General features: G+C 42.5%; 5 protein-coding genes across 8 annotated transcripts; 2 read left to right on the top strand and 3 right to left on the bottom strand.

Annotated features, from left to right (window-relative positions):
• Positions 1-55: 55 nt before the first annotated feature.
• Positions 56-4,084, top strand: irf1a (interferon regulatory factor 1a). The gene is made up of 7 exons (XM_029846453.1): positions 56-1,052; positions 1,133-1,232; positions 1,845-2,024; positions 2,150-2,314; positions 2,391-2,443; positions 2,540-2,630; positions 2,767-4,084. The coding sequence occupies exons 1-7, from the start codon at positions 963-965 to the stop codon at positions 2,883-2,885; spliced, it is 798 nt and encodes a 265-aa protein (XP_029702313.1). The 5' UTR covers positions 56-962; the 3' UTR covers positions 2,886-4,084.
• Positions 4,064-8,825, bottom strand: cdc42se2 (CDC42 small effector 2). Its single transcript, XM_029846462.1, has 5 exons — positions 8,697-8,825; positions 7,450-7,676; positions 6,665-6,766; positions 6,511-6,589; positions 4,064-5,930 (listed from the first exon to the last, which is right to left on the bottom strand). The coding sequence occupies exons 2-4, from the start codon at positions 7,501-7,503 to the stop codon at positions 6,515-6,517; spliced, it is 231 nt and encodes a 76-aa protein (XP_029702322.1). The 5' UTR covers positions 7,504-7,676; positions 8,697-8,825; the 3' UTR covers positions 4,064-5,930; positions 6,511-6,514.
• On the top strand, positions 8,800-10,515 carry nip7 (NIP7 nucleolar pre-rRNA processing protein). The gene is made up of 5 exons (XM_003977417.3): positions 8,800-8,959; positions 9,063-9,149; positions 9,233-9,371; positions 9,868-10,008; positions 10,080-10,515. The coding sequence occupies exons 1-5, from the start codon at positions 8,904-8,906 to the stop codon at positions 10,197-10,199; spliced, it is 543 nt and encodes a 180-aa protein (XP_003977466.1). The 5' UTR covers positions 8,800-8,903; the 3' UTR covers positions 10,200-10,515.
• Positions 10,314-15,305, bottom strand: terfa (telomeric repeat binding factor a). Of its 2 annotated transcripts, XM_011618581.2 has the most exons (13): positions 15,103-15,304; positions 14,547-14,642; positions 14,152-14,273; positions 13,877-13,963; positions 13,558-13,698; positions 13,333-13,460; positions 12,495-12,995; positions 12,080-12,182; positions 11,914-11,960; positions 11,586-11,729; positions 11,329-11,408; positions 11,200-11,243; positions 10,314-11,130 (listed from the first exon to the last, which is right to left on the bottom strand). In XM_011618581.2, the coding sequence occupies exons 1-13, from the start codon at positions 15,257-15,259 to the stop codon at positions 10,972-10,974; spliced, it is 1,809 nt and encodes a 602-aa protein (XP_011616883.1). In that variant the 5' UTR covers positions 15,260-15,304; the 3' UTR covers positions 10,314-10,971. The 2 variants fall into 2 exon arrangements, with proteins under 2 accessions (XP_011616883.1, XP_003977472.2); XM_003977423.3 differs by lacking the exons at positions 11,914-11,960; positions 12,080-12,182 and having other exon boundaries at positions 15,103-15,305.
• A 347-nt stretch (positions 15,306-15,652) lies between these two features.
• zdhhc7 (zDHHC palmitoyltransferase 7) lies at positions 15,653-24,390 on the bottom strand. 3 transcript variants are annotated; one of them, XM_029846448.1, is made up of 8 exons: positions 24,202-24,390; positions 23,862-23,987; positions 20,126-20,476; positions 19,762-19,886; positions 19,533-19,629; positions 19,347-19,428; positions 18,712-18,842; positions 15,653-18,426 (listed from the first exon to the last, which is right to left on the bottom strand). In XM_029846448.1, exons 3-8 carry the CDS (start codon positions 20,468-20,470, stop codon positions 18,244-18,246), a joined length of 963 nt encoding a protein of 320 aa, XP_029702308.1. In that variant the 5' UTR covers positions 20,471-20,476; positions 23,862-23,987; positions 24,202-24,390; the 3' UTR covers positions 15,653-18,243. The 3 variants fall into 3 exon arrangements, with proteins under 3 accessions (XP_029702308.1, XP_011616885.1, XP_029702307.1); XM_011618583.2 differs by lacking the exon at positions 23,862-23,987 and having other exon boundaries at positions 24,202-24,389; XM_029846447.1 differs by lacking the exons at positions 23,862-23,987; positions 24,202-24,390 and adding an exon at positions 21,560-21,741.
• Positions 24,391-25,641: the final 1,251 nt, after the last annotated feature.

Genomic DNA, 25,641 nt, shown 5'->3' with positions numbered 1-25,641 from the left:
ATCAGCCATTAGTGAGTCAGATCAAGGCTGAGGCTTTTAAAGAAGAAAAGATCAGCGGTAAACATGCGTCACTCTGAGTTTATTGCTAAACTACTCTCTTACAGTTGTTCTCTGGAACTGTGACTCACGTGACACAACAGTGTTACACGGAGTTTATACTCAAAATTCACAGGAAATAGCATCTCTGAAGTAGCAAAGCCTCAGTCAAGAGGTTACACAATCTTCTGTGCATGCCAGTACATGTGACGATGTCTGGTGGGTTCATGTGGATCCTCCTGCTCTTGGATCGGCTCAGTGACATTTAAGCAAAACACTTAACAAAAGTAAAAAACTGTTTTGATCTTTAACATATATAAATAGAGATGACAAGTCCAGCTCAGTGCAAGTTCTAGCCTGTAAGCTGTGAGAATGTGAGGTGATGGGAAGTGGGTGTTCATTGCAGGAAGCAATCCTCACCAACAGGTCCCAGGTGATCCTGGAGCAGAGCGATGTTCACAGACCCCAGTTGTGGAGTATCAGAACAGAAGACGCCTCCAGCTGATGTGTGTGCACATGCCACCATTCTCTCCACAGCATGGAGAGAACAGGATGTCAGGATGACTCCCTCAACTTTTAAGATTAATTCAATTCAATGCAGCCATCATTTTAGCTACTGTCCAACCTTCAGACCTATCAGACAGGATCATCTTAGCTACATCATCTTAGTGACCTCTACCACACTTAACACACTGGTTCTGATGGTGGTTCTGCATGAGAAAAACCTCATGTAACCAACCAGATTTCTGTTCTGGCTGAGTGACTAGAATTACTGGAGAAGCTCCACTTCCTGTAACTGGAAGGGAGGGGTAGGTCAGGTCTTTGATTGGAAGGATTTTTGGGAGGTAGGCTTACCTAAGGTACAGGAGGATTTGCGGTGTTATCGGTGAGGCTGTCCATGGTTGGTCTGCAGGTACTGAAGCAACATGCAGCACGGTGGTCGTCTGAGGCTGCGGCCATGGCTGGAGGAGCAGATTCAGTCTGGGAGATACCCTGGAGTCAGCTGGCTGGACCAGGTAAACCACACAGCAAGCTTTGAAATTGACGTGTTATTTTGAAAGTTAGTGTTTCTCCCTCTTTTCCCTAAACTAATCAGTCAGCACAAATCTTCCAAATCCCATGGAAACATGCAGCTCGTCATGGTTGGAGTATCGACCAAGATGCAACACTTTTCAGAAGTTGGGCCATGCACACTGGTAGGAGCCCAACTCATACTTTGAGTTTAACCTACTCCTACATTTGTCTTTGGCTTTATTATTATTATAATCAACACTATAGTCATTATAATCACGTTTATTCTTATTACTGATGTTATTATTGTTGTTTTATTGTACTTTTACCTTACAACTGATCTATATATCTATATCTATTTTAATATCCAACAAGGTATTAAAAGTTAGTACCCAACTGAGAGATTAATGATTATAATAAGGTTATTTTCATCATTCCATATCTCAGTTACAGGTCTTATTACTACAAAACTGTCATTTCTGTACATGCAAAGGAAATGTTCAGAAAAGCTGTAGTGATACATGAAACCATTCCCATCTTGGGAAAATCTTCATGGGAAAACTCAGCTTCTTCTGCTGTTTTTGGAGATCATGTTGCTGCCAAAGTCCAGTAACGGTTGTCAAGGGAATGGGAATAAATAGGAATGAGAGAACCATACAATTCTTCAGACTAAATGAATCACAGGAAGAATGTTGTAGCTAATACATGGACATGCAGTTGATCTTTGCTTTACCTATAGAAACACACTTACATACCACGACTTCTCACTTCAGTGTCTCTCTTCCTGGTCACGTCAGGACGCTACCATCCAGGAAAAGACAAACCAGACCCAAAGACGTGGAAGGCAAATTTCCGTTGTGCCTTGAACTCTCTGCCTGATGTGTGTGAGCTCCACGAGCACAGCAGGAAGAGGGGCAACAATGCCTTCCGGGTGTACAGGATGATGCCCAGCATGCAGCCGCGGAGACGCAGGAGAGGTGACGAGTGCATTTGCAAAGAGTCCAAGCCGTTTAGGCTCATTTACACAGACCAGCTCAGTGGGGACAGTTCTGAACAATTTATTCTTGTGATCATCTTACAGCGACTCTTCTGTCCCTCTCAGGGTTGCGGCTGTTCAGCAGACCTGAAGGAAGACCGCCACGTCTATGTGATGCTGCTGAAGGTGAATTCTCTGCTTGGCAACCCTGTTCCACCAGAACCATCTCAGAGCCAACACAGAAGGATGACACACCCTCAGAAGACTCCCTAGACAACTGTCAACTACACAGTGAGGCGCCGCTTCTGCTGGTGTTGTTGTTGCCTGTTGTCTGATGATGATGATGGGTGGGATTGTCGTCCTGCAGGTACGTGGGAGGCCAAACCAGAAGAGCTGGAGCAGGACGAGGCCGTCTTCAACGTAAACCACATTCGGGTTAACTGAACTGGCACTTGTTGCATATGCTTGGAAGGCAGTTGGGACTCCTCATGTTTTATCTTCTCTTTTCTCATGTAGATAATGGACCATGTCAGCAACACTGGCCTGTGGAACCAGAGTGGAGAGCAGAGAGGATGGAAAACACACACGCTGTGGGACCAGTGGCACTGTATGATCCTGGTCTCCTTTACTTCACTTCTGGTCTAAAAGTTTGATCGTTTCTTACCAGCAACTCTTTAAGCTAGCCTTTGTAGCAGCAGCTGCCTGGGATGGATTTGTGTTTGGATGATCTCTTTCTTTTGCAGGTGCTGCTGAGGACAATCCTTACTGTCTGCACACAGACCACAACAGTGACCTGTTTGGTCCAAACTACCTCAGGGAACTGTCTGACTGGTCCACCCATCAGCAAACACTGATACCATAGCTGGATGGACAGATATTCTCCTCTCTTTAGAGTTGCCTCACGTTTTCTCAGAGCCTTCTCGTTGACCTTGAGTCACTCGTCCTGACATTGAACGTTGATTAAGAGAGACAGAGTTCCTCCTCTGCTGAGGCGGAGATCCTGTTCCAAGCCAAGCTTTACCTCTGTCATCATGGGATCAGCTTCACAACGTTCCAGAGCCGACCCCAAGCTCACAGATCACATTTCACGTGCACGCAGCATCGCTTGTTCTGCTGTTTAACCAGCATAGATGGGCAACACAGCCTTTGGTTTCAACAGTAGTTTCACCTTTGCTCTTTATCTTCTCAATATCATCATAGATTTACTTGGTTTAAATGAGTTTTCAGTTCAAACATTTTGTCAATAATTCATTCAAATCTTACACATGCAAAAGAAATCAAAGAAATTAGACTTTCAATCCTGTTTTTTATTTTTATATATATGAAACTCATGGTTTTGGCTCCTAATTTATTTGAGGAACCTTATGTGCACCAACAGTTTATAATCATGTCTCGAACTTGAGCAAGTTCTATTTTGACAAGCATTCTGCAAATTTCATCTACCCAATAAATGAGTACTGAACATTCCTATAATCATCATTTGAACTGGCCCTTTCAACCACATCTGAATATATTTAGAATAATGATTAATGTTCACTCCAATAAACACACTTTTTAATCAAACAAGAACAATTAACATTTATTTTAATTTGGAAACCAAAAATGCAGAAAGAGGTGAGCTTTCCTTAAAGTGGGAATGGAATACCGAGCAGTTCCTGAGGAAGGGGAAATGCAAAATCCCAAATTTCCTTCCCAGTAAAGAAAAATAAGCAGAAATATGCATCAACCTTAATATATATAACGCACAAATCTGATGTTTTTACAATATCATCATAAAACAAGTCTTATGACCGCAATCATAGTATGAAAGGAAACCCTTTCAGGTGACATTCAGTCAGTCCTATAGCACAGCCTGCTGGTCACATTGTATACTGCAACACCCGGACATCTACACGTACACGGCATCGTGTCCAAGCAGGGCAACAAAAAGACAACAGAGGTCGACAAAGACGCATTGTACAATGACTCATGATTACAAATGTGAATATATTATCAAGTTGCCTGGCAAATACACCGAACAGATCATTCTTGGATGAGAAATATCAGAACAACACCAATGTACACAGACGTATGCTCGCTTTGATCCAAAACAACCACTTTCTGTCGTTGGAGTAATAAATCATACAATGTGTATGAAAGACAATTACATCTGTTAACAGATCCTGGCCTGCTGGTATGTTGGCACCTTGTACAATCAACTGTGAGTAGTGATGAACAGCATGATCTATGAGCTCAAACAGGTGAGATCATGCCTTTGTTCACTGCGCTGCTGCAAAGGTATTTCCTGGAAACGGAGCCTGGATCATAGATTTGGACGATGTGAGACAATACTGACGGACACGTCTGCACCAGTTGGCTGAATTTAAGCGTGACAACAAGAATTCTGGCTGGATCGTTATTACATCTGACTGATCAGGTAAGAGCTGCACTTAATCAGCTTTCTCTTTAGAAAGGAAAATTACATCTCCCACAAAACAGGAGGGTTAGGTTTGTACAGATAAATAGAGAATTTTTTAATATTCCTAGAGAATCAGTGGGACATTCTTCATCACATGTCAACATCATAACATCTACAATGAAATTAGGTGACTATTGTGCAACAAAGGTGGGTCAAAGTAGCGTGAAGTTGGTTTTCAGAGGCTGAACATTCTTGACACTGCAGAAGTTACGTGTGCATGGATTTAAAGAGACGAATGAGATGAAATAAACATGGTTGAAAGCATGGTTTTAGTATACGTCAAACGGTTTGCATTTGCACTTAATTTTGTGTCATCATCAGGGAAGGAAGTAGAAAGGGAAGGAGCAAAGATGTATCGTAAGCACAAAACGCAGATGCGGCTATGAAGCAACAGAAATGGCAAAACTACATGAACCAGTACAGAAGATCTATAGAGGCTAATTACAAAACCTTACTGAGGAGCTTGTGACAAGACAAACCAATACAATTGCCTCTGCAACAGGATTTACAGCCTATCTGACTCATGTCATTGTTGGTTGGCACCCAAACGGACGAAACATAGCACCCAAACAAAAAGGTGGTTCAGAATTTTTCATTAATCACTTTCAAGCAAAACTTTGCTGGTTCCAGATTCCTGTTGTAAAATGTTGCTGCCTTTCAAAGCATAATTTTCTGTTAAGACTGCAAAATTACTCAAAGGAGGCCAAAATCAGACATCGGATGAGGTAAAAGACGCACGGCTCTACCTGAAGCTGCTGACTCAGCATCTACAGCAGCATCAACCCAGCAAGCAGAACAAAAGAAACAAAAAGACTGAGTAGGAAGTTGGTTGTTTATTAAAATTCTAGATTTAACCTAAACAAGTGTATAAAAAAACAGTTGAAATGAAAGCTAAATTCCTAAGCGTGAGTGTACAACGCGCACTCCAGTGTACTCTACTCAGTTCAAGTTTATTACAAGACAGCAAAGAGAACTGGTGGCCTGTCGGAGTCAAAGACGGCGCGTGTCCTAGCCACCTCCACCTGTCCTTAGATAAACCTCTGAGAATAACGATGGAAACGCAATGTTCCAAATCTCCAACGTGGCCCTGCCACCATGAGGTCCGTTAAATCAGATAATAAATACAGGCATCTGAATGCGCTACAGCGGAAAATATCTTCCAAACTCTATTCTTCATGCACACACATGCACGCACGCACATGTCTGAAATTTGGAGCTTTTTAACCCTCTTTGTCTACTCAACAGTCACTCAGTACAGTGCAACAGTATGGCAGCAAATGAACAGCAGTGCTTTCATTAAAAAATAAGAATGGAAAATAAAAATATGCACAACATGATGGGGAGAAAAGCAGTAGATTCATCTTTTGGTCCTGTGTCTGTGATAGACACAACTGCTTTTTGAAAATGCTTCCTCATATCTACAACAGCAGATTCCACGAGACTGGAGGGCTGTGAGGGGGAAAGAAGTGGGACAAACATTAGCACGTGTAGCAGCATGGCGTCCTGACAACACAAATCATACCGGTGGGCTGAACTGTATTAAATAAGCACCAAGGGAGAGCCAGCAGCAACAAGCAGGACCAACTACAGTTCTACAAGAGGTAAACAAAACCCCCAGGACAGAAAATGGAACAGCCCTGAAAAATTAAACCCCAACAGCTGCGTCACTGTCAAAATATGAAGCCTCTCTCAGCAACAGCTGAGCCTTTAAACATGAAGTTAATTTCTTTACAGGGAGGGGGGAATTCCCCTTATTTACACACCACAAACAGAAGTCAAGCATGTAGGCTTGCATGATTTCACTTCATTTCTCAGATGTGTCACCCTTCACACAAGCTGGAGGCTCAATTTCTAGTGAAAGAGGAAAAATATGTGCTTTCATTCCCGGAAGTAGCAGACATGCTGCACGGGGCTTATCAGTTATTATCCTGAACACTGCACTGCAAATGTAAGGTATTTTTGGAATCTACGGGTGAAGATCATGTCTCAGCTAGGCTTCGGGGTGGTAGCAGCAGTGCTTATGTTTTACCTTGTTACAACTGGGATGCTTCTGACCCTCCATGTGCGTAGCCCCCCTTCGATTTCATCTGGGCCTGAACGAGGTCCACCTAGTGACGCAACAGTGTAAATGTTAGTGCACAAGTGTTTGCAGTACTCTTGTGAGGGCACAAATGAGAACTCACTGAAGCAAGGCCCAGGCCCATGTCCCCCGAGCCTACGTGTGTGGTGTGAACAAAGTTGGTTGGCTCCCCGATCATGGAGCGGTCGATCCGTCGCCGTCGTTTCTGTAAAAACAGGCCACACACACCTTTAAAGCTCAGATATGAAATGCAGAATGTACAGTGAGAAAACGAGCCACAAACCATGCCAATGTGTCCTGTTGTCTTCCTAAAACTTAAACGCTCTCTTTTAAATGTGTCGACATCTATCGGGTGTTTTATCTTATCTCGCAGCAGACGAGCTGGCGCCACTGAAACCTGCAACAGGCTGCAGCCTGGCACAGTAATAATCCCTCATACTGTCAATCGAAGAGCTATAAAATATTAGATTGCAGTAAGATGGAAGCCCTGTCACTTTCTATTTTTATCTGCAATAAAACAGGTGTGTATGTGTGACAGTAAGGAAAGCTGTTACATAAGCCGTTGTTTAGTGGTCGGTTCAAAGAACATTTATTGTGTCCATGATAGTCTTGATATGACACAATGTGAGTGGAGTCATGTAGTCGTGTGAAAGGTTGCTAAAACGGGACAGATCAGACCAGGATCACCCATTTGGGTGAGGTTCTATCATGTTTCTATCATGATTGATGTTTTGGATAGGCAAGAAGAGGAGGAGTGGTAACATAACTCAGAATCCAACTGAACCAGTGGTAGGGCACATTTCGCGCCCACGTTCAAATCACTGAAAAACACTGCCGCTGTGCACAAAGCTGGGCCAACCTATCTGACATCCATGTTCTCAGACTCACCGGCTGTGGTTGCTCAGCAATGCAGCAGCTGAAACAAACCCAGAACTCAGTCATTCTGTGGCCGCCAGAGAAGCCGCAGCAGTTTCCTCTCAACTCAGACGTCTCTCAGCGTCCCTCTTCCTGTTTGTCGTTACCAGAACCACAAATGCAGATTGCACGACAGACGTGGACAGCCGGATTCTCCCAGTCGAGCCTCTGAAGTCTTCTCCCAAAATGACCAGGAAAGTCTGTCAACACACACACAAGAAAGCATTTTCAGTGAGACGAATGATAAAGTACTCATGAATACCATAGTTATCTTTCATTGCAGAGTTTTCCGTGACAACAGGCCTTGATATTTCAGTCCTTTCTGCACTGCTGTACACACAAACATTTGGAAAATGCATTCTGATGTAATTTAGAACAACTATTTAAATAAAGCCTGCTGAACTGTTTGAGCTGTTTGAGTTAAATCTCGTTAAACTAACAGAACAAAAAGGCCAATCGTGTGAGAGCAACATAGACACAGATACAGCGTGTAAGTTACAGTTACCGTAATATTAAGGCTGGGAAAAAGTCAAAGGTATATTAACCACAACAAAACATGTTGAAATTTAGACATTCATGTGTCAAATGATTAATAACTAGGTTTTTAATTAATCATGGTAGGCAGATCTGTGTGTGCCAAGTACAAATCTGGCAAGGATTGGTGGGTAAATAATGGAGATTAGCTCTCCCAAAAGAAACACTGACTGGTGCGATGGTAACTAAAGCTGACATCCTGACAGCGATCAGATTCTCTGGTTTGAGCCCCAAATCTCCCAGACCTGATCGCAATTTCCAAAAAAAATGATGGTTATGTAACCACCTTTGCACCGCTGCGGCAAAGACTCTTGCCTTCACACGGCGAGTGGAGCCAAAGCCACAGCCTGCTCCAACCGAGATCCCGGCGAATGGTTCAGAAACTGTTTTAGCTCAAATCAACCCGTTTAGCAGAACCGGGTCGTGGGCCACACCACGTTATAAGGACACTAAGCCGTCTTTGCTCTCAAGCTAACATCCACTAGCATGCTGTTAGCAGATGCTCTGTGTTTTTTCCCACTATCTGACAGCTAGCTAGCCACGCTAATTGATAAACCCGTTTTCGTCAACGGGCTTTGGATTCAAAATACACAACATTACGAATTTGTGCTCTTTTGTGTGCCTTATTAAATCTGGTGGTAACATAATTTAGGAAAATGTAGATAACTTTAATTTCACAAACTTACCAAACGGCGGCTGGTTTGTGAGACGAGAACGAGCGAACGATCGACTGAACGCTAAAAGAAGGCAAAAAACCAGGAACTGAGCAGGCCCGTGATGTCACTTAACTTCCGGTGTATCGAGCTCCTCTTTCCGCCTTGACCCACGTTCCCCCTCATGTTTCATAGATACGGACGCAAGAACAGTAAAATAAACTTTAAGGGTTTCCCAAAATGAGGCCCCTGACAGAAGAAGAGACAAAAACTATGTTTGAGAAGCTGTCAAAATAGTAAGTATTCATTGGGCATTTTATCCAAATGTTGGTGTTTATCAACGATGTTAGCATCATTGTTAGCATTCGCTGCATAAACGTGTCTCTCCTCTCACAATAGCATCGGTGAAAACATTAAACTTCTCGTGGATCGACCTGACGGTACATACTGTTTTAGGCTCCATAACGACCGTGTGTACTACATGAGGTAACCCAGCACATGTGCACGCTTTATGAACAATCGCTCGTCCATTCATTCTCTCCATATTCTCTCTTTTTTTCTGTCCACAGTGAGAAAATTTTGAAGTTGGCCACAAACATCGCCAGGCAGAAGTTGGTCTCAGTTGGGACATGTTTTGGAAAGTTCACAAAGACCAGTAAATTTCGCCTGCACATCACAGCTCTGGACTTTCTAGCGCCATATGCAAAGGTGACTTTTTCTTTCTTTGAAATTGCACTATTTTTTGCTCTCTTCTAACTGCAGGTGTCTGATTAAGAGGATCAGAGGCCTTGTTAATGCTTTTTATTCTCTTTTCTGGAAAGTGTTCATTGTACCATTGTCAAGATAAGTGCTATTTTTGACTGTGATCATTTGTCAGAGTTGTAGTGAATGATAACAGACCTGATGTTGCCATGATATTCATTTTTAAAAGATAATACAAGTCATTTCACACTTGCACAAATTAAATGTTCAGTTATCAGTGATTTTCTACTGTTAAGAGGGTCTACATGAGTTCACCTTGACATATTTTTGGTATTGACAGAGAGGTCATATTTCACTTTGAGCACACTCAGAATTGTGGCAAGAATGTGTGTTAGTATTAGTAGACTACAGCAAAATACATTTTAGGTGTTCAGCCATAAGAGAAAGACAACAGTAAAAGACAAGTGTTCCCAGTATGACTGACTCAAAACTTTTTCTGCAGTTTAAGGTGTGGGTGAAACCTGGAGCAGAGCAGTCTTTTGTCTATGGGAACCACGTGCTAAAATCGGGGCTGGGGAGAATCACGGAGAACACCATGCAGTACCAAGGAGTTGTGGTCTACTCCATGGCAGATGTGCCCCTTGTAAGTTTTGCTGAGGCCTGACTGTTAATAGCATGTTGAGTACGTTTGATCTGTGCTCACTGTCCTCATAGGGTTTCGGTGTGGCAGCCAAGTCGACTCAGGAGTGTCGACGAGTGGATCCCATGTCCATAGTCGTGTTCCACCAGGCCGATGTGGGGGAATTTATTCGAAATGAAGATTCATTAACATAAGAGCAAATCAAAACTGGAGCTTGCTTTGTTTTTTTGGGGTTTTTTTTAAACAAAACATTTTATAATCATTAACTTTCTTGGAAATTACAGCTGCATTCTTACTTCAGAGGTGAAAATGTGGATTTAAGCATCGTAAAGGATAAAATTGGTCATTGTTTCCAGGATAAACTGTCAAAGCTCAGCTTGGTGATCTGAGCAGGATTCTCATTCGTTTGTGCTTCAAATAAACAGCAGAGACGTAGAATTTGGCATTTTATGCACTTTTTTGCAGAATGAGGAAAGAAAACTGAAAATTCATTAAAAACATTCTACAAAAGTCTGAATTGCAATGAGCAATAACATGATTCAGCATGTTCACTAATATTTATAGATGCTGTTGTATTCTTGAGCTTATAGAAATCAGATTTATTTTGAGGCGTGACTATAAATTGAGTGTAGTAGTTTAAAGAAAATGTATAAAAATAAAGTCTCTGCTTTGAGAGCAAAATGAACAAAGGCCACTCCTAACTTTATTACAGGATAGAACCAGAGACACAAGTTTTGTGCCACTAAATATTGTCATATTTGGTGGCACAGAAAACTTGTACCACCAAATATGACAATATCAGTGATGTTTGCCCAGAGATAGGACATTTTTCCCTTATGTGTGTTCCCTTGTGTTTTGGAAAAATTGGATTTGAAAAATTTGGAAAAGAGTTTCAATGTAATTTAGGCCTTATGTAGATGATGTTTGGCTTCTTTCTCAAACATGTTACCGTGTTATCTAGTTTTCTTAGACCATGTTAGTTTTTTTCAGAGTTCTCCATCTGTCCTTGAGGTTGACGTTGGTTCGGTCATTGAAGGAGTAATATGCTCTGATTTTACTCCAGTTGCCTGCTCCAAATTTTCTAACACCTTCTATTAGCTTCTGTGTCTCAGCCTCTGTCCACATCTGCAACCCAAACAACAGGTTAAATTTCATTTCTCCAGCTAAATTCTAAAGAACCTTACTTGTTCTCACCCTCCTCCTCTGGCCCGACATTGGAGAGTTCTCATTGGTTGACCCTTTCAGAGAAGAGAAGCCTCAATATATCATCAAAATTTTGAAAGCAGATCAACATTGATAAAGAACAGAAGTCAGATCACATACAGCTGCCGTCCTTTCCGATATTAAATGAATCTTCCTCCCAGGTTTCCTTGCTCTCAGTTGCATTGTTGAAGAGGTGTTTCCTGTGTACAAAGGCAGATCTTACTGTTTAGCTTTCACAAACAAGTCCGATTCAGACCGGAACAGATATTTGATGGCAAATATAGGACACCAATTCAAGCTTAGCTTGACCTTACTCAGAAAGTCAAGACATTCCTGTGAATGTTTTCCAGAACTAAATATGGTTTTTCTCCACTTGCCATTTTGTCTTTGAAGAATCCTTCTGTTGGGAGTTTGTGTGAGGCGTGGAGCTTGTATGAGGGTGCAGGAGAGCGGGGGATGCACTGGGTGAGCTGTTCAGCGAAGAGTCGATAATACAGTCGACATCGTCATCACTGGTGTTGCTGCATGGAAAGATGCTTTTAACACATTCTGTCCATCTCTCAATCACTGATCTTTCACCTTGCCACAAACAAACCCAATGAGATCCTGTTTTGTGTCCGACTCAATTTCTATGTCTAGATCTATATCTGTGATTAGCTGTAATTTGTAAATGCAGTTTCAATCTCAACATGTTTCCAGTCTTACCAACTTCCTAAAGTCCAAGATTGAGGGGGTGTTTTCAGTATGGGATCCTTGGAAAGAAAAAAATAATACATCCATTCTATTATTCACTAGTCTTAAAAATTTAAAGAGCAGAAACTCTTTAAAAGGATTGTTTTGGTGAAAGTGAAATGTGACTTGTCTGGCTGACAGAATTGATGGCTGCTTGTTTATGTCTTTTCACTGGCGTGCTGGGGAAGGATGCAAAATCCTCGTCTTTGTTGTCTGAGGACGATTCTGACTCACTGCTAATTCTGTGTGAGAAAGATCCAATATATTATTTCACAGTAAGAAGAAGGTAGTCTCCAATCAGCCTATGTGCACTTTTATGGTCTATAGGAGAAATCCAGTGGGGAGAAAATGAAAGCTTCTTATAAAGACCTGCTACAAGACAGCTGCACCATGCACACATTCATGGCACTCTTTTTTTTTTTTATTAAAAAGACGAGGCCATTTTAGTTGCCATTCAAGACCTTTGGAATCAGCAGAATGGTAACTGAAGCCTTATGTTATTACTGATAAAATGTAATTGTGTATTTAATGACACTTTCAGCTTAGATATGTACCTCCTGGAGCCATATCTGATCCGTGTTGGTGCATCAAACTTGTGTTCTATTTCTGGGCTCTGTGGCTCTGCCCCACTGGGTGCAACGGCAGCAGGGGGAAGCTCTTCTGCTCCAACTACAGGTTCCACTTCCTCAAAGGCAGGGGTGCACTGTGAGCTCCCTTGGCTGTCCGGCTCCACAACGAGTTGTGCCACAGTATAAAGCCGCCTTCTTCTTCCCTTCTGCACTGAGGCTGTTTTGGAGCTTGACCCTGTCTGTATCTGAGGATCAGCATCAATTTGTGTTGGTTCATCTGCTGGTGAAGCCTCCATGGGGCTGCTCGAGGCTCCCTGGTATGGCACATCCTGATCTGCATCCTGATTGGTGCACTTTTGGAGACCGAGAGATAAATCCTCTTTTGTCGCCTCCATTTTCACTTGAGTGAATGTTTTGTCATGTAAACCTGTCACCAAACTCCTGTAAACTGCTTCTAGTCTGGATATGGTGACAATGGACAGATCACTGGCACATTGGAGAAAAAGAGCATAAGAAGAGTGTTTAGTTCAAAGAAGATAGAATGTATAAAATATTTTTTTAAAATATGATCTGAATGCCTGTCTGTTTTTAGGTCACCCTTCATATTACATAATCAACATGAAATTACAATTTAATGACAATTACTCATTACTGTGATGAATAGAGAGTTGCATATGGTCTAGCTACCCTCTATTCTCTACAAAATATAAGCCTTCCTCCAATGTATCATAAAATAATGTTCAACAATTAATACATTGTACTTTTGAGAGAATCAAAACAATAAGAAATGATTAAGATACTTGAAAACAAGGAGAGAGCCTACCATGGAGCAAAGAGTGCACTGGTATTCTGTTGTGGATTAGAAGATGGACCAGGTTCACACACTTCATCAAGGTCACCTGCATTGTCACCCGAATTTGCCAGTCTCTTATCAATACACACCGCTGCAGCCTGTTTCAGCAACATACAAATAATAATGTAAAGAAACAAATCTCACCAATTTTGGTCTGGCTTTGTCAGTCATGTAAATTTAATGTACTGAAAAGACCTTGCAGAGAAAAGGAAGTCTCAATGGGCAGATCTTCTGACAAAAGACCACGATCTCCTGCATGAAGTGCTGGAAATCAATCTGATCAATGACTGGATGGGATTTACTTTTCATTTTGATGAGGCCCATGAAGATAGCTTTCTGCAGGAAACACAAACAACTTTTACAGCTGACCAATCCGGGTATTACCAACTGAGCCACTACACTTTCACTAACATCTACAAAAGGTCACAAACAGGCGGGTAAAGATAAATGTTACCCTCTTAGCGACTAAATACTGGTAGCTAAAATGATGATGATGATATGATGGTAAACTCACATTGCCAACCATTGGTCTGGGGAAGTGTTTTTTTATCATCTCCTCTGCTTTCTTAAACATACCATCCTTAACCAAAATCACCACAATCTAAAGACACAAAGGACATTTGTTACATTACAGTTTTGGAGAGTCTTTGGAACTTGGTGCTCCTCTTCCTCAGCATGATGATAACGTGTGCTGACACATAGTAGCAGTAACTGAAAATATTCAATCAACGGGGGAGCGAATAGTGAATAGTCAGAGGAATGAAAGTGTAAAGCAAAATACAAACTTACCAAGTCCCTTAGTGATGCATGTACACTGTTGTAGTCCTCCTGCTGAATGATAAAATCTTTGTTGAGAGCTTCCAGTAAACTCAGCACTGTCTCCAGACAATTGTTCTGCTCAAACGAGGCAGCTGCACAAAGAGTCAAAGATATTTAAGATATCACACAATGATCTCATGAGTAGTAAACATGGATGAAATTAGACTCAGCAATGATTTACAACGAAATGGCCATCAAACACGTCATGGACCCCGGTGCATTTTAGGGTTAAATATTCTATCATCTCAAATACCATCACATTCTTTTCTTGGGATAGATAGCATCGCTCTCCATTTGGATTGGAGATGCTGTTTTAGTTGAACTACATGGAGATTTCCAACACAGACAGACAAGGATATTATTACCGGAACTTCTGCCGTCATTGACCTGGTCCAGAAGCTGCACAAGCCGAATTTGTATCCGAGTGTGAGAGGTGACCTCGTAGGGACGCTTCAAAATACCTGGATAACACCCATCAACGTGTGAAGAGCAGGAAAAAATACACACACTGGTTAATTCAGACGTTTCGTCTTGAATAAAGCAGATTGTCTCTTAAACATTAAAATCGCACTTCAAAAACGCTTAGCGGTTCTGTCACAAACTGCTTGATAACCAAATGGGCCAATGCAACAATGATGGTTAACGAGGCTTGTAGTTGCTCGTTATCTTAACTAATCCATCACTTAAGTCGTTTCAGAGGTCAAAGTAATGTGAAACAGTACGATTCCAGATTAACCATCGCTGGTAATCCACCAATCAATGCTCCTGCCTCGCAATAAATAAATGAGACACGACCACAAGAAAGCAGCATTACATATTGAAGGGAGAAACCACGAAGACTTTAAACCTGAGCACACGCAGTGAATAAAATTGCAGTTTCAAGCTAGCAAGACCAAAGGTGGCAGCTCGTCTGATGCATACCTTCAAACACATGTACAATGTCCAAGAAATCCTCCCTCTGATCCCTCTGGAAGAATTGTAGCCCCAGAGAGAAATAATAATCCAACAACCAACGGTTAACCACACGTTCGATGTCGCTTTGGCGGCTGATGATAACTTCTTTTGCCGCCATGTTCATCGAAGATACTTGTTGTCCGGGCTCGCGACTGGAGACGGGAAAAAAGACGGGCCCGCCTCTACGTCGCTCTGATTGGCTCTCTAACTGTTTCTGTGACCAATCGAAAAAGCCAATATTTCTTTCTTCTATTATTTAAATAGACAAGTTCCACAGAACCAATGAACTATACACTGCCACCCACTGATAGGAAGGTTGTAACATTAACATACTTGTAGGCAACACAACCCTATATTGCGTTCATACAATATTTTCTTACACATAGCCTTAACTAATGTGCTCCAGGTTTTGAAGGATACAAATCAGTTCTATATATTTTTATTGTTTTTTGTGATCTTTCACATTCCACATTAAACCATATTTTCACCATTACTTTCAGAAACCGCAGATCAACTCACTGTTTCCAACTTTATTCAAGTTTATTATGTAAAAGGGTCACATTAATGACAGAAGACTTTGCAAGATATCACATTTTTAAAAAAAAAAAAAACATTCAATTTTATATGTAGTTTGTAACAACCTTCCTACCTATTAAGTTCCTTAATAAAGTTGAGGGGCATTTGTTCTTGAGGAGATATCACCTTTCTCAACCATTCATGGCAATGATGATTATTCTGTGGACAAGCATTAACCTCTAATAACATTTGACATAATATATTAAAACATCCTTTATCCTAGATTTTCTGTATAAATCTTTAACCAGAGTGACCTTTGACAGAATGATGAAGTAGTGGTCTCCAGAGTCGTTGCACATCTGTATGTTTGTGATTGTACTTATTTAAATAGCAGAAGAAAGTACAGTTCCTGGTACAACCCTCCAGAACTCATCAAAAATTTATTCTATTGCTGAGTGAATATAACACTTTATACCCTGAAAATGAATCCCGTTATTTTAATTGCAGCATCTGAGTTTATGAAAGAACTATTCTAGTGCCAAGTACTTCAACATACAGTATATTACTGCTCAGTCATCACTATAATAGTTCTAATCAATATAATAATATTCCTTGTTCCTTCTTTTGATTTATATCATATTGTAAAAGCATTATATAGTGTTTATCAGACAGGTCTTCACACCACCTGAAACGACAGCTTTTTCAGTTTACACATCTGAAAGGAAAGCGTAACTGTGAAACTGTTCCTAAAGTCATCCAACAAGACTTATCTAGTGTCAAAGAAACCACTTGAGCTCCATGACCGTTCAGTGCTTTGCCCCACAAAGTTGACATTAAACATTTCCACAGCAGCGTGTTCATTAGATCACATGTGCCGTTTAGTATAAACCAAGGAGCTTGTTCCAAGCACCGATGAGAACAAACAGTGTGTTGTCAAACGCAAGATAAAATCAGATATTCTGGATTTAAATGTGTCATTTCAACAATACTTTGATAATACCTTTCCATGAACGAAGGCCTGGTTAAAAACAACCTGAACACCAGCTAATAGAAGGCCCACTGATTGTGTGAAGTTGTGCAGTTTAAAAATAAAAAATAAAAAAAACAAAATAAAAAAAAACCTTTGTGTCACAAAAACCCTTTGAGTGGATACATTCACTTGACTGAATGAGTTTAGAGGCATGGATATATACTCTGAAACACAGGGAGAGTCTCTGCTGCCACCACACGACACAGACCTGACAGTTCTGCAGCAGGAAAGGCCTCACAAGCATCTGTTCCCTGAAACTTTGTTGCAGTACTAAGTCTTAACAAGGAGCCATCTTTAAGCAAAGCAGCTTTGTTTCAATTCAAAAGACTGACTGCACAATGGAGCTCAGCCCTGTGGATCTGAATGAGCTCCCAATGAGCCAGCACAGAGGCTGTGCTAGCAACACCACACACTGGCCAGAAAGCATGCAATGCCACCATGCCTTGCTCCATTGAGGTTTTGTCAGTTTTTATGCTCTGAGGTCTTTCCCGTCTGAATTCTACTCTACACAAGCAGCCAGCAGTTTTATTTTTTTCCTTTATATATATATATTTTTTAATTATTATTATTTTATTTTTTACAGAAGATAATGTGTGTCTATGCAACAAAACTTAATAACATTCAGTTGTTCACTGTGAATCACAGGTCACTAGTTGCAGAAACATGAAGCAGCAAGTAGGTGTGATTGTATCACAGACTTATGAACATAGAAGGAAACCAAATAATATGACCACAAGCCAATGTCATTAACTGGCAAAGGCTGCTCACTGTGATAATGGATACTCAGACGTTATTCATTAAAAAACATGATGTAGGCCTATATAGAGTCACCCAAAGATTCAAGAATCACAGAGAGGGCAAAGGAGAAGAGACGGAAAAGCCACGTAATTGTCTGGAATAAGAATGAGCCTCCTTCACAGTCTTCTGTTCATCTCATTTCCTTACCGAGATACTGACTGATTGCGCTGTTAATCATGCAAATGAAAACAGCGCATCTTGAGGTTCCATGTTCACTGCACCCTGTAGTTCGAGTGTCCTGTGAGTAGTCCACATCCTCAACTGACATGGCCGTGTCTGGGTCCAATAATGTATTCTGAGGCACTTCCTCGCTGAGATCATTTGTCTGGCTCCAGTAATGATGAAACATTAATTTCTGAACTTAAAAAAGACTCTTAACTCACATGTGCTGCAGAGAAAAACCATCTGCTTTAACGGTGTACTGGAAGTGCAGATGTTGAATTTAAACAGCACCTTGGATGGTGTTCAAGGACTAAAAGACGTGTTTGAGTTAGATACTGCATGCTTTACCAAAACCCAAACGCAGAAAAAATGCTGGTCCGGTAAGAATTAAGATTAGAGTTATTTTGAGTTCTTGTCAAAGGTAATGGGTCGTCTCCAGTGTGTGAGAGTTTGAAAACGGGCTTTTCTTGGTAGCCAGTGGACCAGCCTGTCTCTCCCTGACACAAGCATCAAGTACAGCCTCAAGGAAGAGGGGGTCCATCTCAATACCAGGTGAGTGCACACAGGAAATTCTGCTCCAGACAGTTTCATAGCCCTTTTCCTCAGACAGAAAACTCTGACCCTCCACGGCGACCATGCGGAAGCAGCATCAGGCGCCTCAGACGCAGCCCTGTAAATGGATTGCACCACAGAAGAGAGGGCGGACCCCCAAATACAGCTTTCATTCCGTCCCATCTCATTCGACGCTCCCATGTGGGTTTCTCATTTTTAAGGCGTTCTATCTCCTGTAAGACAGTTGAAGGGCTCCATAAATAAAATGCTCATTATCGAGTTCTCAGACAACAGCTCCCAATAATTACACTTTCCTCAGGCAAATAAATAAACTCGGTACATATAATACCAGCCCAAGTGGACTATTTTCGGGGGAAAAAAAATCATTGCAATTAATTAGACATGCAGGTTTAAGAGTAAACCATAAACTGGTTTGTTGTCTTTCTTTTAGGTTCATTTAAAGTGTTTTCCCAAAGATCCCCTTCAGACAAAAACAAAACTGCTGAGTAAATACTGACCGTCTCATCATTGCAGATGGAGTGGATCTGTGTCCCAAACATGACAGCTGTAAATGTGAGGAAGAGGATGGCTTCAAGACAGAGGAAGATCAGCAGCAACACAGACACCCCCGGAGAGAAGTCACTGCACTCTGCTCACAGAAACAGAAAAATTTGAATTACATTTTAAAGGGAGCCGGACACTTGTATCCATGTTCCACCCTTTTAAAACACGGACAGTTAAATAAAACTTTACAGGTAATCTCTCAAAGTTCTAATTTATACTTGCATGCTTAAAAGTATGCTTACTCCTAAATACAAAGCTACAGTTAACCACAAAATGAATGAACATCTGCCATTCTGCACATTTCACAGAAACCTTAACAAGCCTTTTCTGCTTCCCTGCTTTACACTGTCAAACAGACGTGCAGGAATGGCTCGATCCAGCTCTGTGCTGTTGCGTGGTGTAACTGGAGTAACCTGTGTCACTGTGGCGTGAGAAAAGCTGTTGCGCAATCAGCCATTCCTGTCTCCGTGGATGCAGCAGGTTCAGGCTCTTATATAAATAAATGTGCTTCTGATTCACGTGGAAATCTCTCTAACCTTCTGCTTGATTGTCACAGTCATCGTACAATTTGTGCAAAGGTGATTTTTACCATTCCACTGCACTTTAATGCAGGTGAAGAAGTGTACACCGCTGAGGCCCAGGGCATGACCAGAAATCAAGGCTATATACATCTGCAGAAATGGGAATGGAAAAAGGAACAGAAATGAATGTGTGAAAAATATACGAATCTGTAAGTACTGAAACATTTGTTAAATCAAGATAGTTGTGTACTCACAGTGAAAAGTACAAAGAACCTCTGGTTTTTCTCTCCCACACAGTTATTGACCCAGGGACAGTGATGATCCATCTTCCTGATACATCTTTTACAAATACTGCACAGAGGAGAGAAACCATTACCTCACTTTAGACAATAATTCTGACTCCAAACTTGCCTGCAAATTTGGCAGTTTGAAGGTCACTTGATGTTTGGGTTGTTAACAGCAGGACACAGCAATGGAACTAACCTGCAGTGATGCGCCCTCTCAGGTTTGATGCTGCAACACTTGGGACACTTGTAGATGACTTCACCAGGCTTCAGCTGTAGGCCCTCCATGTATTCCTTGGTGGCATTGCCCTTTGGAACTGCACCCTAAAGAACAGCCAGGTGTAATTATATAATTAACCAGAGTTTTCAGATTGTCTACTTTTGTAAACAATGATTTTACCTGTCGGCTTTACTTAATTGGAGAACAAGCTTTAATGACTTGATTATCAGGAAAACACTGACTCCATTGCATATTTTACCCCTGAGCTGTGATTGTTTACTTTAGTAAAAGTTTAATTCTCGAGTTTGTTTTCCCCCAGTTTTACCGTCCATGACATCCTTACCGGGTCAGTCAACATGGTGCGTACGTGTGACGCCAGTGCAAGTACGGCGAAGGAGTTGAAGGCTGCCCCGTTTAGCAGTGAGTACCAGAAGCTCTTGCTCGGCAGCAGCATAACAAAGTTCACCACAAATTCAGCGTAGAGCACCAGGAGCCAGGTCATAGTGGCGCACACCATTCCGCAGCTGTCATGGATGAACCACAGAGTGCGGTTCCCAGCCGCCTGTCCCATATGGGTGTTCCCCACAATGACTCCAGCTGCCAGGGTGCCACTTTCCACATCTGCCCCGGCAGACAGCAGCGGGTGGTGCTGCTCCATCTCTCGCAGTCGGTGGTTTGAAGACTGCATCCTGTTCTGCATTAAAAGAAATCAAAGGGAACAAGATTTAGAGCAAATATCCAAGTTTACCCATAAGAAGAACAATTATCTTTAATTACAATATTTTTTGCAGTCCTCCACCATTTCACAACTATAATTATTGCATTGTGTCTCAGACAAGGTATGTAACGACAAAAAGATATTTCAGACAAATAGGGGATTAAGCAAACCGACTAAGTAAAACGCTGCTCCTTTTGACAGATATTGCTGGGGCACACAGGGCATGCTACAGTCAAATATTACACGCTGGCTTTGCGCCAGCTTGTCACGCTGGAAGTTTGGTCCATCTAATAGAGCTAAAAAAAAAATAAAAGTCACATTTGTCATGAATTTGGGAGGGAACTTAATATTTGTGGCTACTTTTCATAGTTGTATTTCTGATTCATTAAAGTGCATTTCGTTATGGTGGGTAATCATCAGCGATGATGTTGATCTTTTCTGCTGTCTTTCAGCTATCAGATTAGAGCACATATGAATGTTTCAAATGGAAACCCATTTTCCATCATGCACAATAAGTCACTCTTGAGGTAGAAAGCAAGTGTTTTGTGATAAGCACACGTTAGTTGTGCTATCTACAGGTATCCTAAATATGTCCACCACTAGGAGTTTATAAGGTTGCAGAACTTTAAGGAGATATTGGCCAGTGTGAGTCACATTGGTTTTCTTACAAGCAATAAAAGGGAGGTGCTTCACACACTCCATGTTTTCTCATCTTCCTGTCAAACTATCTGTCAGTTCTCCGCTATCATGCTCAGATCAACTCAAAGCTCATAGATTTTTCATGCATCTATCCATCTGCTACCTACTACGGCTGGTCCCATAGCATGACATTGACACAAAAGTTGAAAAAACTAATATGCAAGCAATTGTGAAAAATTACTTTCCGGGTCAACACTAACAGAAAGCCTACAAATGGATGAGAAATGCTAGACTGCTCAGAGCAAATAACAATGTTTGGATAAGTGATTTATGTTTTATCAGACAGGTAAAGAATCAGACAAAGCGTAGCCCAGGACCCCCTAATGATGAATAACAATATTGGTCTCAAGTTTCCCTTGCCCGGATGCGGGTCACCGGGGCCCCCTCCTGGAGCCGGGCCTGGGGGTGGTGCACGTTGGCGAGCATCTGGTGGCCGGACCTCTGCCCATGGAGTCCAGCCGGGCACAGCCCGAAGAGGCAACATGGGACCCCCTTCCCGTGGGCTCACCACCTGCAGGAGGGGCCAAGGGGGTCGGGTGCATTGTGTTTTGGGTAGCGGCCGAAGGCATGGACTTTGGCGGTCTAATCCCCGGCTGCATAAACTGGCTCTAGGGACATGGAATGTCACCTCTCTGGTGGGAAAGGAGCCTGAGCTGGTGCATGAGGTTGAGAAGTTCCGACTAGACAAAGTTGGCCTCACCTCAATGCACAGCAAGGGCTCTGGAACCAGTCTTCTCGATAGGGGTTGGACTCTCTACCACTCTGGAGTTGCCGATGGTGAGAGGCGACGGGCAGGGGTGGCAATTCTCTTTGCTCCCCAGCTCAGTGCCTGTATATTGGAGTTTACCCCGGTGGATGAGAGGGTAGCCTCCCTTCGCCTTCGGGGGGACGGATCCTGACTGTTGTTTGTGCCTATGGCCGAAACAGCAGTTCACCGATCTGAACCGCTGGTGGACTCGGGGGCAGTGCCGCTGGATTGGCAGACCGGGGTGGTAGTCCCTCTTTTTAAGAAGGGGGACCGGAGGGTGTGTTCCAACTATAGGGGGATCACACTCCTCAGCCTCCCTGGTAAGGTCTATTCAGGGGTACTGGAGAGGAGGGTCCGCCGGATAGTTGAACCTCGGATTCAGGAGGAGCAATGTGGTTTTCGTCCTGGGCGTGGAACAGTGGACCAGCTCTACACCCTCAGCAGGGTCTTCGAGGGTGCATGGGAGTTTGCCCAACCAGTCCACATGTGTTTTGTGGACTTGGAGAAGGCATTCGAACGTGTCCCTCGGGGGGTCCTGCGAGAGTATGAGGTGTCGGGCTTCCTGATACGGGCCGTCCGCTCCCTGTATGATCGGTGTCAGAGTTTGGTTTGCATTGCTGGCAGTAAGTCGAACTCGTTTCCAGTGAGGGTTGGTCTCCGCCAGGGCTGCCCTTTGTCACCGATTCTGTTCATAATTTTTATGGACAGAATTTCTAGGTGCAGTCATGGTGTTGAGGGGGTCCAGTTTGGTGACCTCAGGATCGGGTCTCTGCTCTTTGCAGATGATGCGGTCCTGTTGGCGTCATCGGCCCGTGACCTCCAACTATCACTGGATCGGTTCGCTGCCGCATGTGAAGCGGCTGGGATGAAAAATCAGTACCTCCAAATCCGAGGCCATGGTTCTCAACCGGAAAAAGGTGGAGTGCCTTCTCCAGGTCAAGGAGGAGATCCTGCCCCAAGTGGAGGAGCTCAAGTACCTCAGGGTTTTGTTCACAAGTGAGGGAAGAATGGAGCAGGAGATCGACAGGCGGATTGGTGCGGTGGTAAAGAGTGGTAAAGTGGTAAAGAGAGAGAGAGCTGAGCCAAAAGGCGAAGCTCTCAATTTACCGGTCGATCTTCCTTCCTACCCTCACCTATGGTCATCAGCTTTGGGTAATGACCGAAAGAACAAGATCACGGGTACAAGCGGCCGAAATGAGCTTCCTCCGTAGGGTGGCTGGGTTCTCCCTTAGAGATAGGGTGAGAAGCTCTGCCATCCGGGAGGAGCTCGGAGTAGAGCCGCTGCTCCTCCGCGTTGAGAAGAGCCAGATGAGGTGGCTTGGGCACCTAGTGCCCCCTAGGCGCCTCCCTGGTGAGGTGTTCAGGGCATGTCCCTCCGGTAGGAGACCCCCAGGAAGACCCAGGACACGTTGGAGAGACTATGTCTCTCGACTGGTCTGGGAACGCCTGGGGATCCCCCCGGATGAGCTGGAAGTAGCTGGGGAGAGGGAAGTCTGGGCTTCTCTTCTTAGGCTGTTGCCCCCGCGACCCGACCCCAGATAAGCGGTAGAGGATGGATGGATGGACAACTACAAAAGACTGGAATGAATTCAACAATACTTTGTTAAAAACTCATTACAAATTAAAAATATCCCAACAAGACGCATGACAGAAAGGTACAGAGAGGATTAACAAGCTATGTGAATGCTAATCACACCCATTCACCATAACAACTCACAAAACAGTGACACTGCAGCTCTGTTGAATAACAGTTTTTCCACTGAGCACTTGATTTTTAGCTGGTGAACTTATTACACTGCAAGATGCAATGCTTCGACCAGCAAATCTTTCTGTTGCTGTTGTAGTCAAGCAAACACACATAATCCTACAAATTCTATGTGACGAGGACAATATTAATGGTATGAGTATGCATACATAGAAACGATTTCAAATTGACGGTCTGTCCGAAAGGGGGGTGGGGGATGTTAACAATACTCCTACGTCTTCGGGTCATTTGGAGGGGTGTGACTGAGATTCTTCACATCCCTGCTGTATTGATAACTGGAACGATAAAGAAAACGCTCATGCACACGCTCCCACACGCAGCAGCAGCACCAGCAGTTTGCTAGTCCAATACTTCACACGCATTCCACGGCATGGATTTTGCTAACGACCAGGTACAAGAAAGAAGAAGCTAACATGTTAGCATGCTAACAATGTATGCTACAGACGAGGTGAAAGCGCAATCTCTGTCAGAACATGTTGAACTACATACCTCAATAAGTCGGAGTTTATTTAAACGCGGTCGTCATTTTAACATGTTTAGATGACCTCAGTGATCAAAATTCCATCTCTAACACAGCCCCGACAGCTGGAGAAGCAACACATTTCTGTAACAAGGGACTGACAGCGACCAGCAACAATCAACCGCGCTTCCGGGTGCGTTTCGTATTTCTCCGTTCGTGAATTTCCGGCAAATAGTCCGCGCAGGTCCGGTGAATCGTTGGCGATTGTGTTCGGTGCAAGAGCTGCTGCACAAATGGAATCGCCTCGTTTCAGTGTTCATTGTACCAGAGTCGTAGTTAGAAACTGCGAACATGTTACTATACGACTATAAAAATCAGTTAAAACATCCAGAGAATGTACGTATCTACACATTGCACAACTGACGATATGGTTGTTTGATTTTACATTCACTTTAAAACTGCGTGAGTTAAACTGTTTTATTATTTTATTTGTATTGGTTAAGTCCGGGTTAATAATCCTACAGGTCTCTTTCCTTTTGTTAAAGATAGGAGTTAACCAATTGACGTCAATCATCACAGCACATAAATCAGCTATCTATCTTTAAGTTATTTTCCCGTTATTCGCGTCATTTTCATTGTTTAGGAATTTGCTGTAAGGAGGACTAACATTATAAGAAACAAAGATAATAAAAACAAATTGATAAAGACCATATCACCTGTCGTCAGTCAGGTTGAGTTTTTCGTCATCTTGAGGATATAAGCAAAAGTGTAATTTCCTCAAATGACCACGGGGCGACGCAGCTGAAGTCAGCGAATGAGCTTATCAATAATCAATCAATAACTAAAATGTGATGTTTACATGAAGATCTCGTCTCGTATTCTTCTGCTTTATTCCTTTCAGAGATACTGGGAGGGTATACAAAGGGCAAAGGCAGGGTATACCCCTGGATGAGTTGCCAGTTCATTGCAGGGCCCTATATGAACACTGGGGAGGTTCAGTACCTTGCTCAAGGTTAACTGGGCAATGCTCTGAAGGTATTCTGGCACTTTCCCCTATTACCAGAACCCTTCCATGTTTAGTCTGCCTTGGGGCTCGAAACAAGAACCCTCTGCTTCTCAGCCTAGTTTCCAACAGACTGAGCTACTACTGCCCCATTTACATGATTATAAAAAAAAGAAAAGATTTTTCTCTTCCGTTTTTCTATAGCAAACGAATAACTATCCGAATTTCTGATGTCGTGGTTTCATACTTTGCTATAATAAGTGGGACATTAAAATATAATTGGATTAATTAGAATTTTATATTCACAGTATAAAATTGATATCAATTAATATTGTTGTTGTTTCCCCAGAACAGGGCCTGAAACATTTTTCAGTTTTTGTGTCCTTAATTTTTTTGGCTGGAAAAGAACCAGTTGTTCAGGGGACACGTTTATGTATTTCATAAATCCAGATATTAATAGTAAATA

Source organism: Takifugu rubripes, chromosome 13 (assembly GCF_901000725.2).
Source record: "Takifugu rubripes chromosome 13, fTakRub1.2, whole genome shotgun sequence".
In the NCBI taxonomy this organism is placed as follows: domain Eukaryota; kingdom Metazoa; phylum Chordata; class Actinopteri; order Tetraodontiformes; family Tetraodontidae; genus Takifugu; species Takifugu rubripes.
This window is presented reverse-complemented; position numbering and strand designations above follow the sequence as displayed.

Excerpts from the sequence above, each read along its gene's own strand:
- terfa (XM_011618581.2), bottom strand. The coding sequence starts at position 15,259 with ATGAACATGGCGGCAAAAGAAGTTATCATCAGCCGCCAAAGCGACATC. Across the intron at positions 13,964-14,151 it reads ATGCATCACTAAGGGACTTG|ATTGTGGTGATTTTGGTTAA; the intron begins GTAAGTTTGTAT and ends TTGTGTCTTTAG. Across the intron at positions 11,131-11,199 it reads TGTCGGGCCAGAGGAGGAGG|ATGTGGACAGAGGCTGAGAC; the intron begins GTGAGAACAAGT and ends TTTGGGTTGCAG.
- cdc42se2 (XM_029846462.1), bottom strand. The coding sequence starts at position 7,503 with ATGACTGAGTTCTGGGTTTGTTTCAGCTGCTGCATTGCTGAGCAACCA. Across the intron at positions 6,767-7,449 it reads TTGCTGAGCAACCACAGCCG|AAACGACGGCGACGGATCGA; the intron begins GTGAGTCTGAGA and ends CTGTTTTTACAG. Across the intron at positions 6,590-6,664 it reads TGGGCCTGGGCCTTGCTTCA|GTGGACCTCGTTCAGGCCCA; the intron begins GTGAGTTCTCAT and ends TTGCGTCACTAG.
- zdhhc7 (XM_029846447.1), bottom strand. The coding sequence starts at position 21,625 with ATGCTCGCCAACGTGCACCACCCCCAGGCCCGGCTCCAGGAGGGGGCC. Across the intron at positions 18,843-19,346 it reads CATTAAAGTGCAGTGGAATG|AGTGCAGTGACTTCTCTCCG; the intron begins GTAAAAATCACC and ends TTCTGTGAGCAG. Across the intron at positions 18,427-18,711 it reads CCATCTGCAATGATGAGACG|GAGATAGAACGCCTTAAAAA; the intron begins GTCAGTATTTAC and ends ACTGTCTTACAG.
- irf1a (XM_029846453.1), top strand. The coding sequence starts at position 963 with ATGCAGCACGGTGGTCGTCTGAGGCTGCGGCCATGGCTGGAGGAGCAG. Across the intron at positions 1,053-1,132 it reads GAGTCAGCTGGCTGGACCAG|TCAGCACAAATCTTCCAAAT; the intron begins GTAAACCACACA and ends TAAACTAATCAG. Across the intron at positions 2,444-2,539 it reads AGGACGAGGCCGTCTTCAAC|ATAATGGACCATGTCAGCAA; the intron begins GTAAACCACATT and ends TTTCTCATGTAG.
- nip7 (XM_003977417.3), top strand. The coding sequence starts at position 8,904 with ATGAGGCCCCTGACAGAAGAAGAGACAAAAACTATGTTTGAGAAGCTG. Across the intron at positions 9,150-9,232 it reads GACCGTGTGTACTACATGAG|TGAGAAAATTTTGAAGTTGG; the intron begins GTAACCCAGCAC and ends TTCTGTCCACAG. Across the intron at positions 10,009-10,079 it reads CCATGGCAGATGTGCCCCTT|GGTTTCGGTGTGGCAGCCAA; the intron begins GTAAGTTTTGCT and ends CTGTCCTCATAG.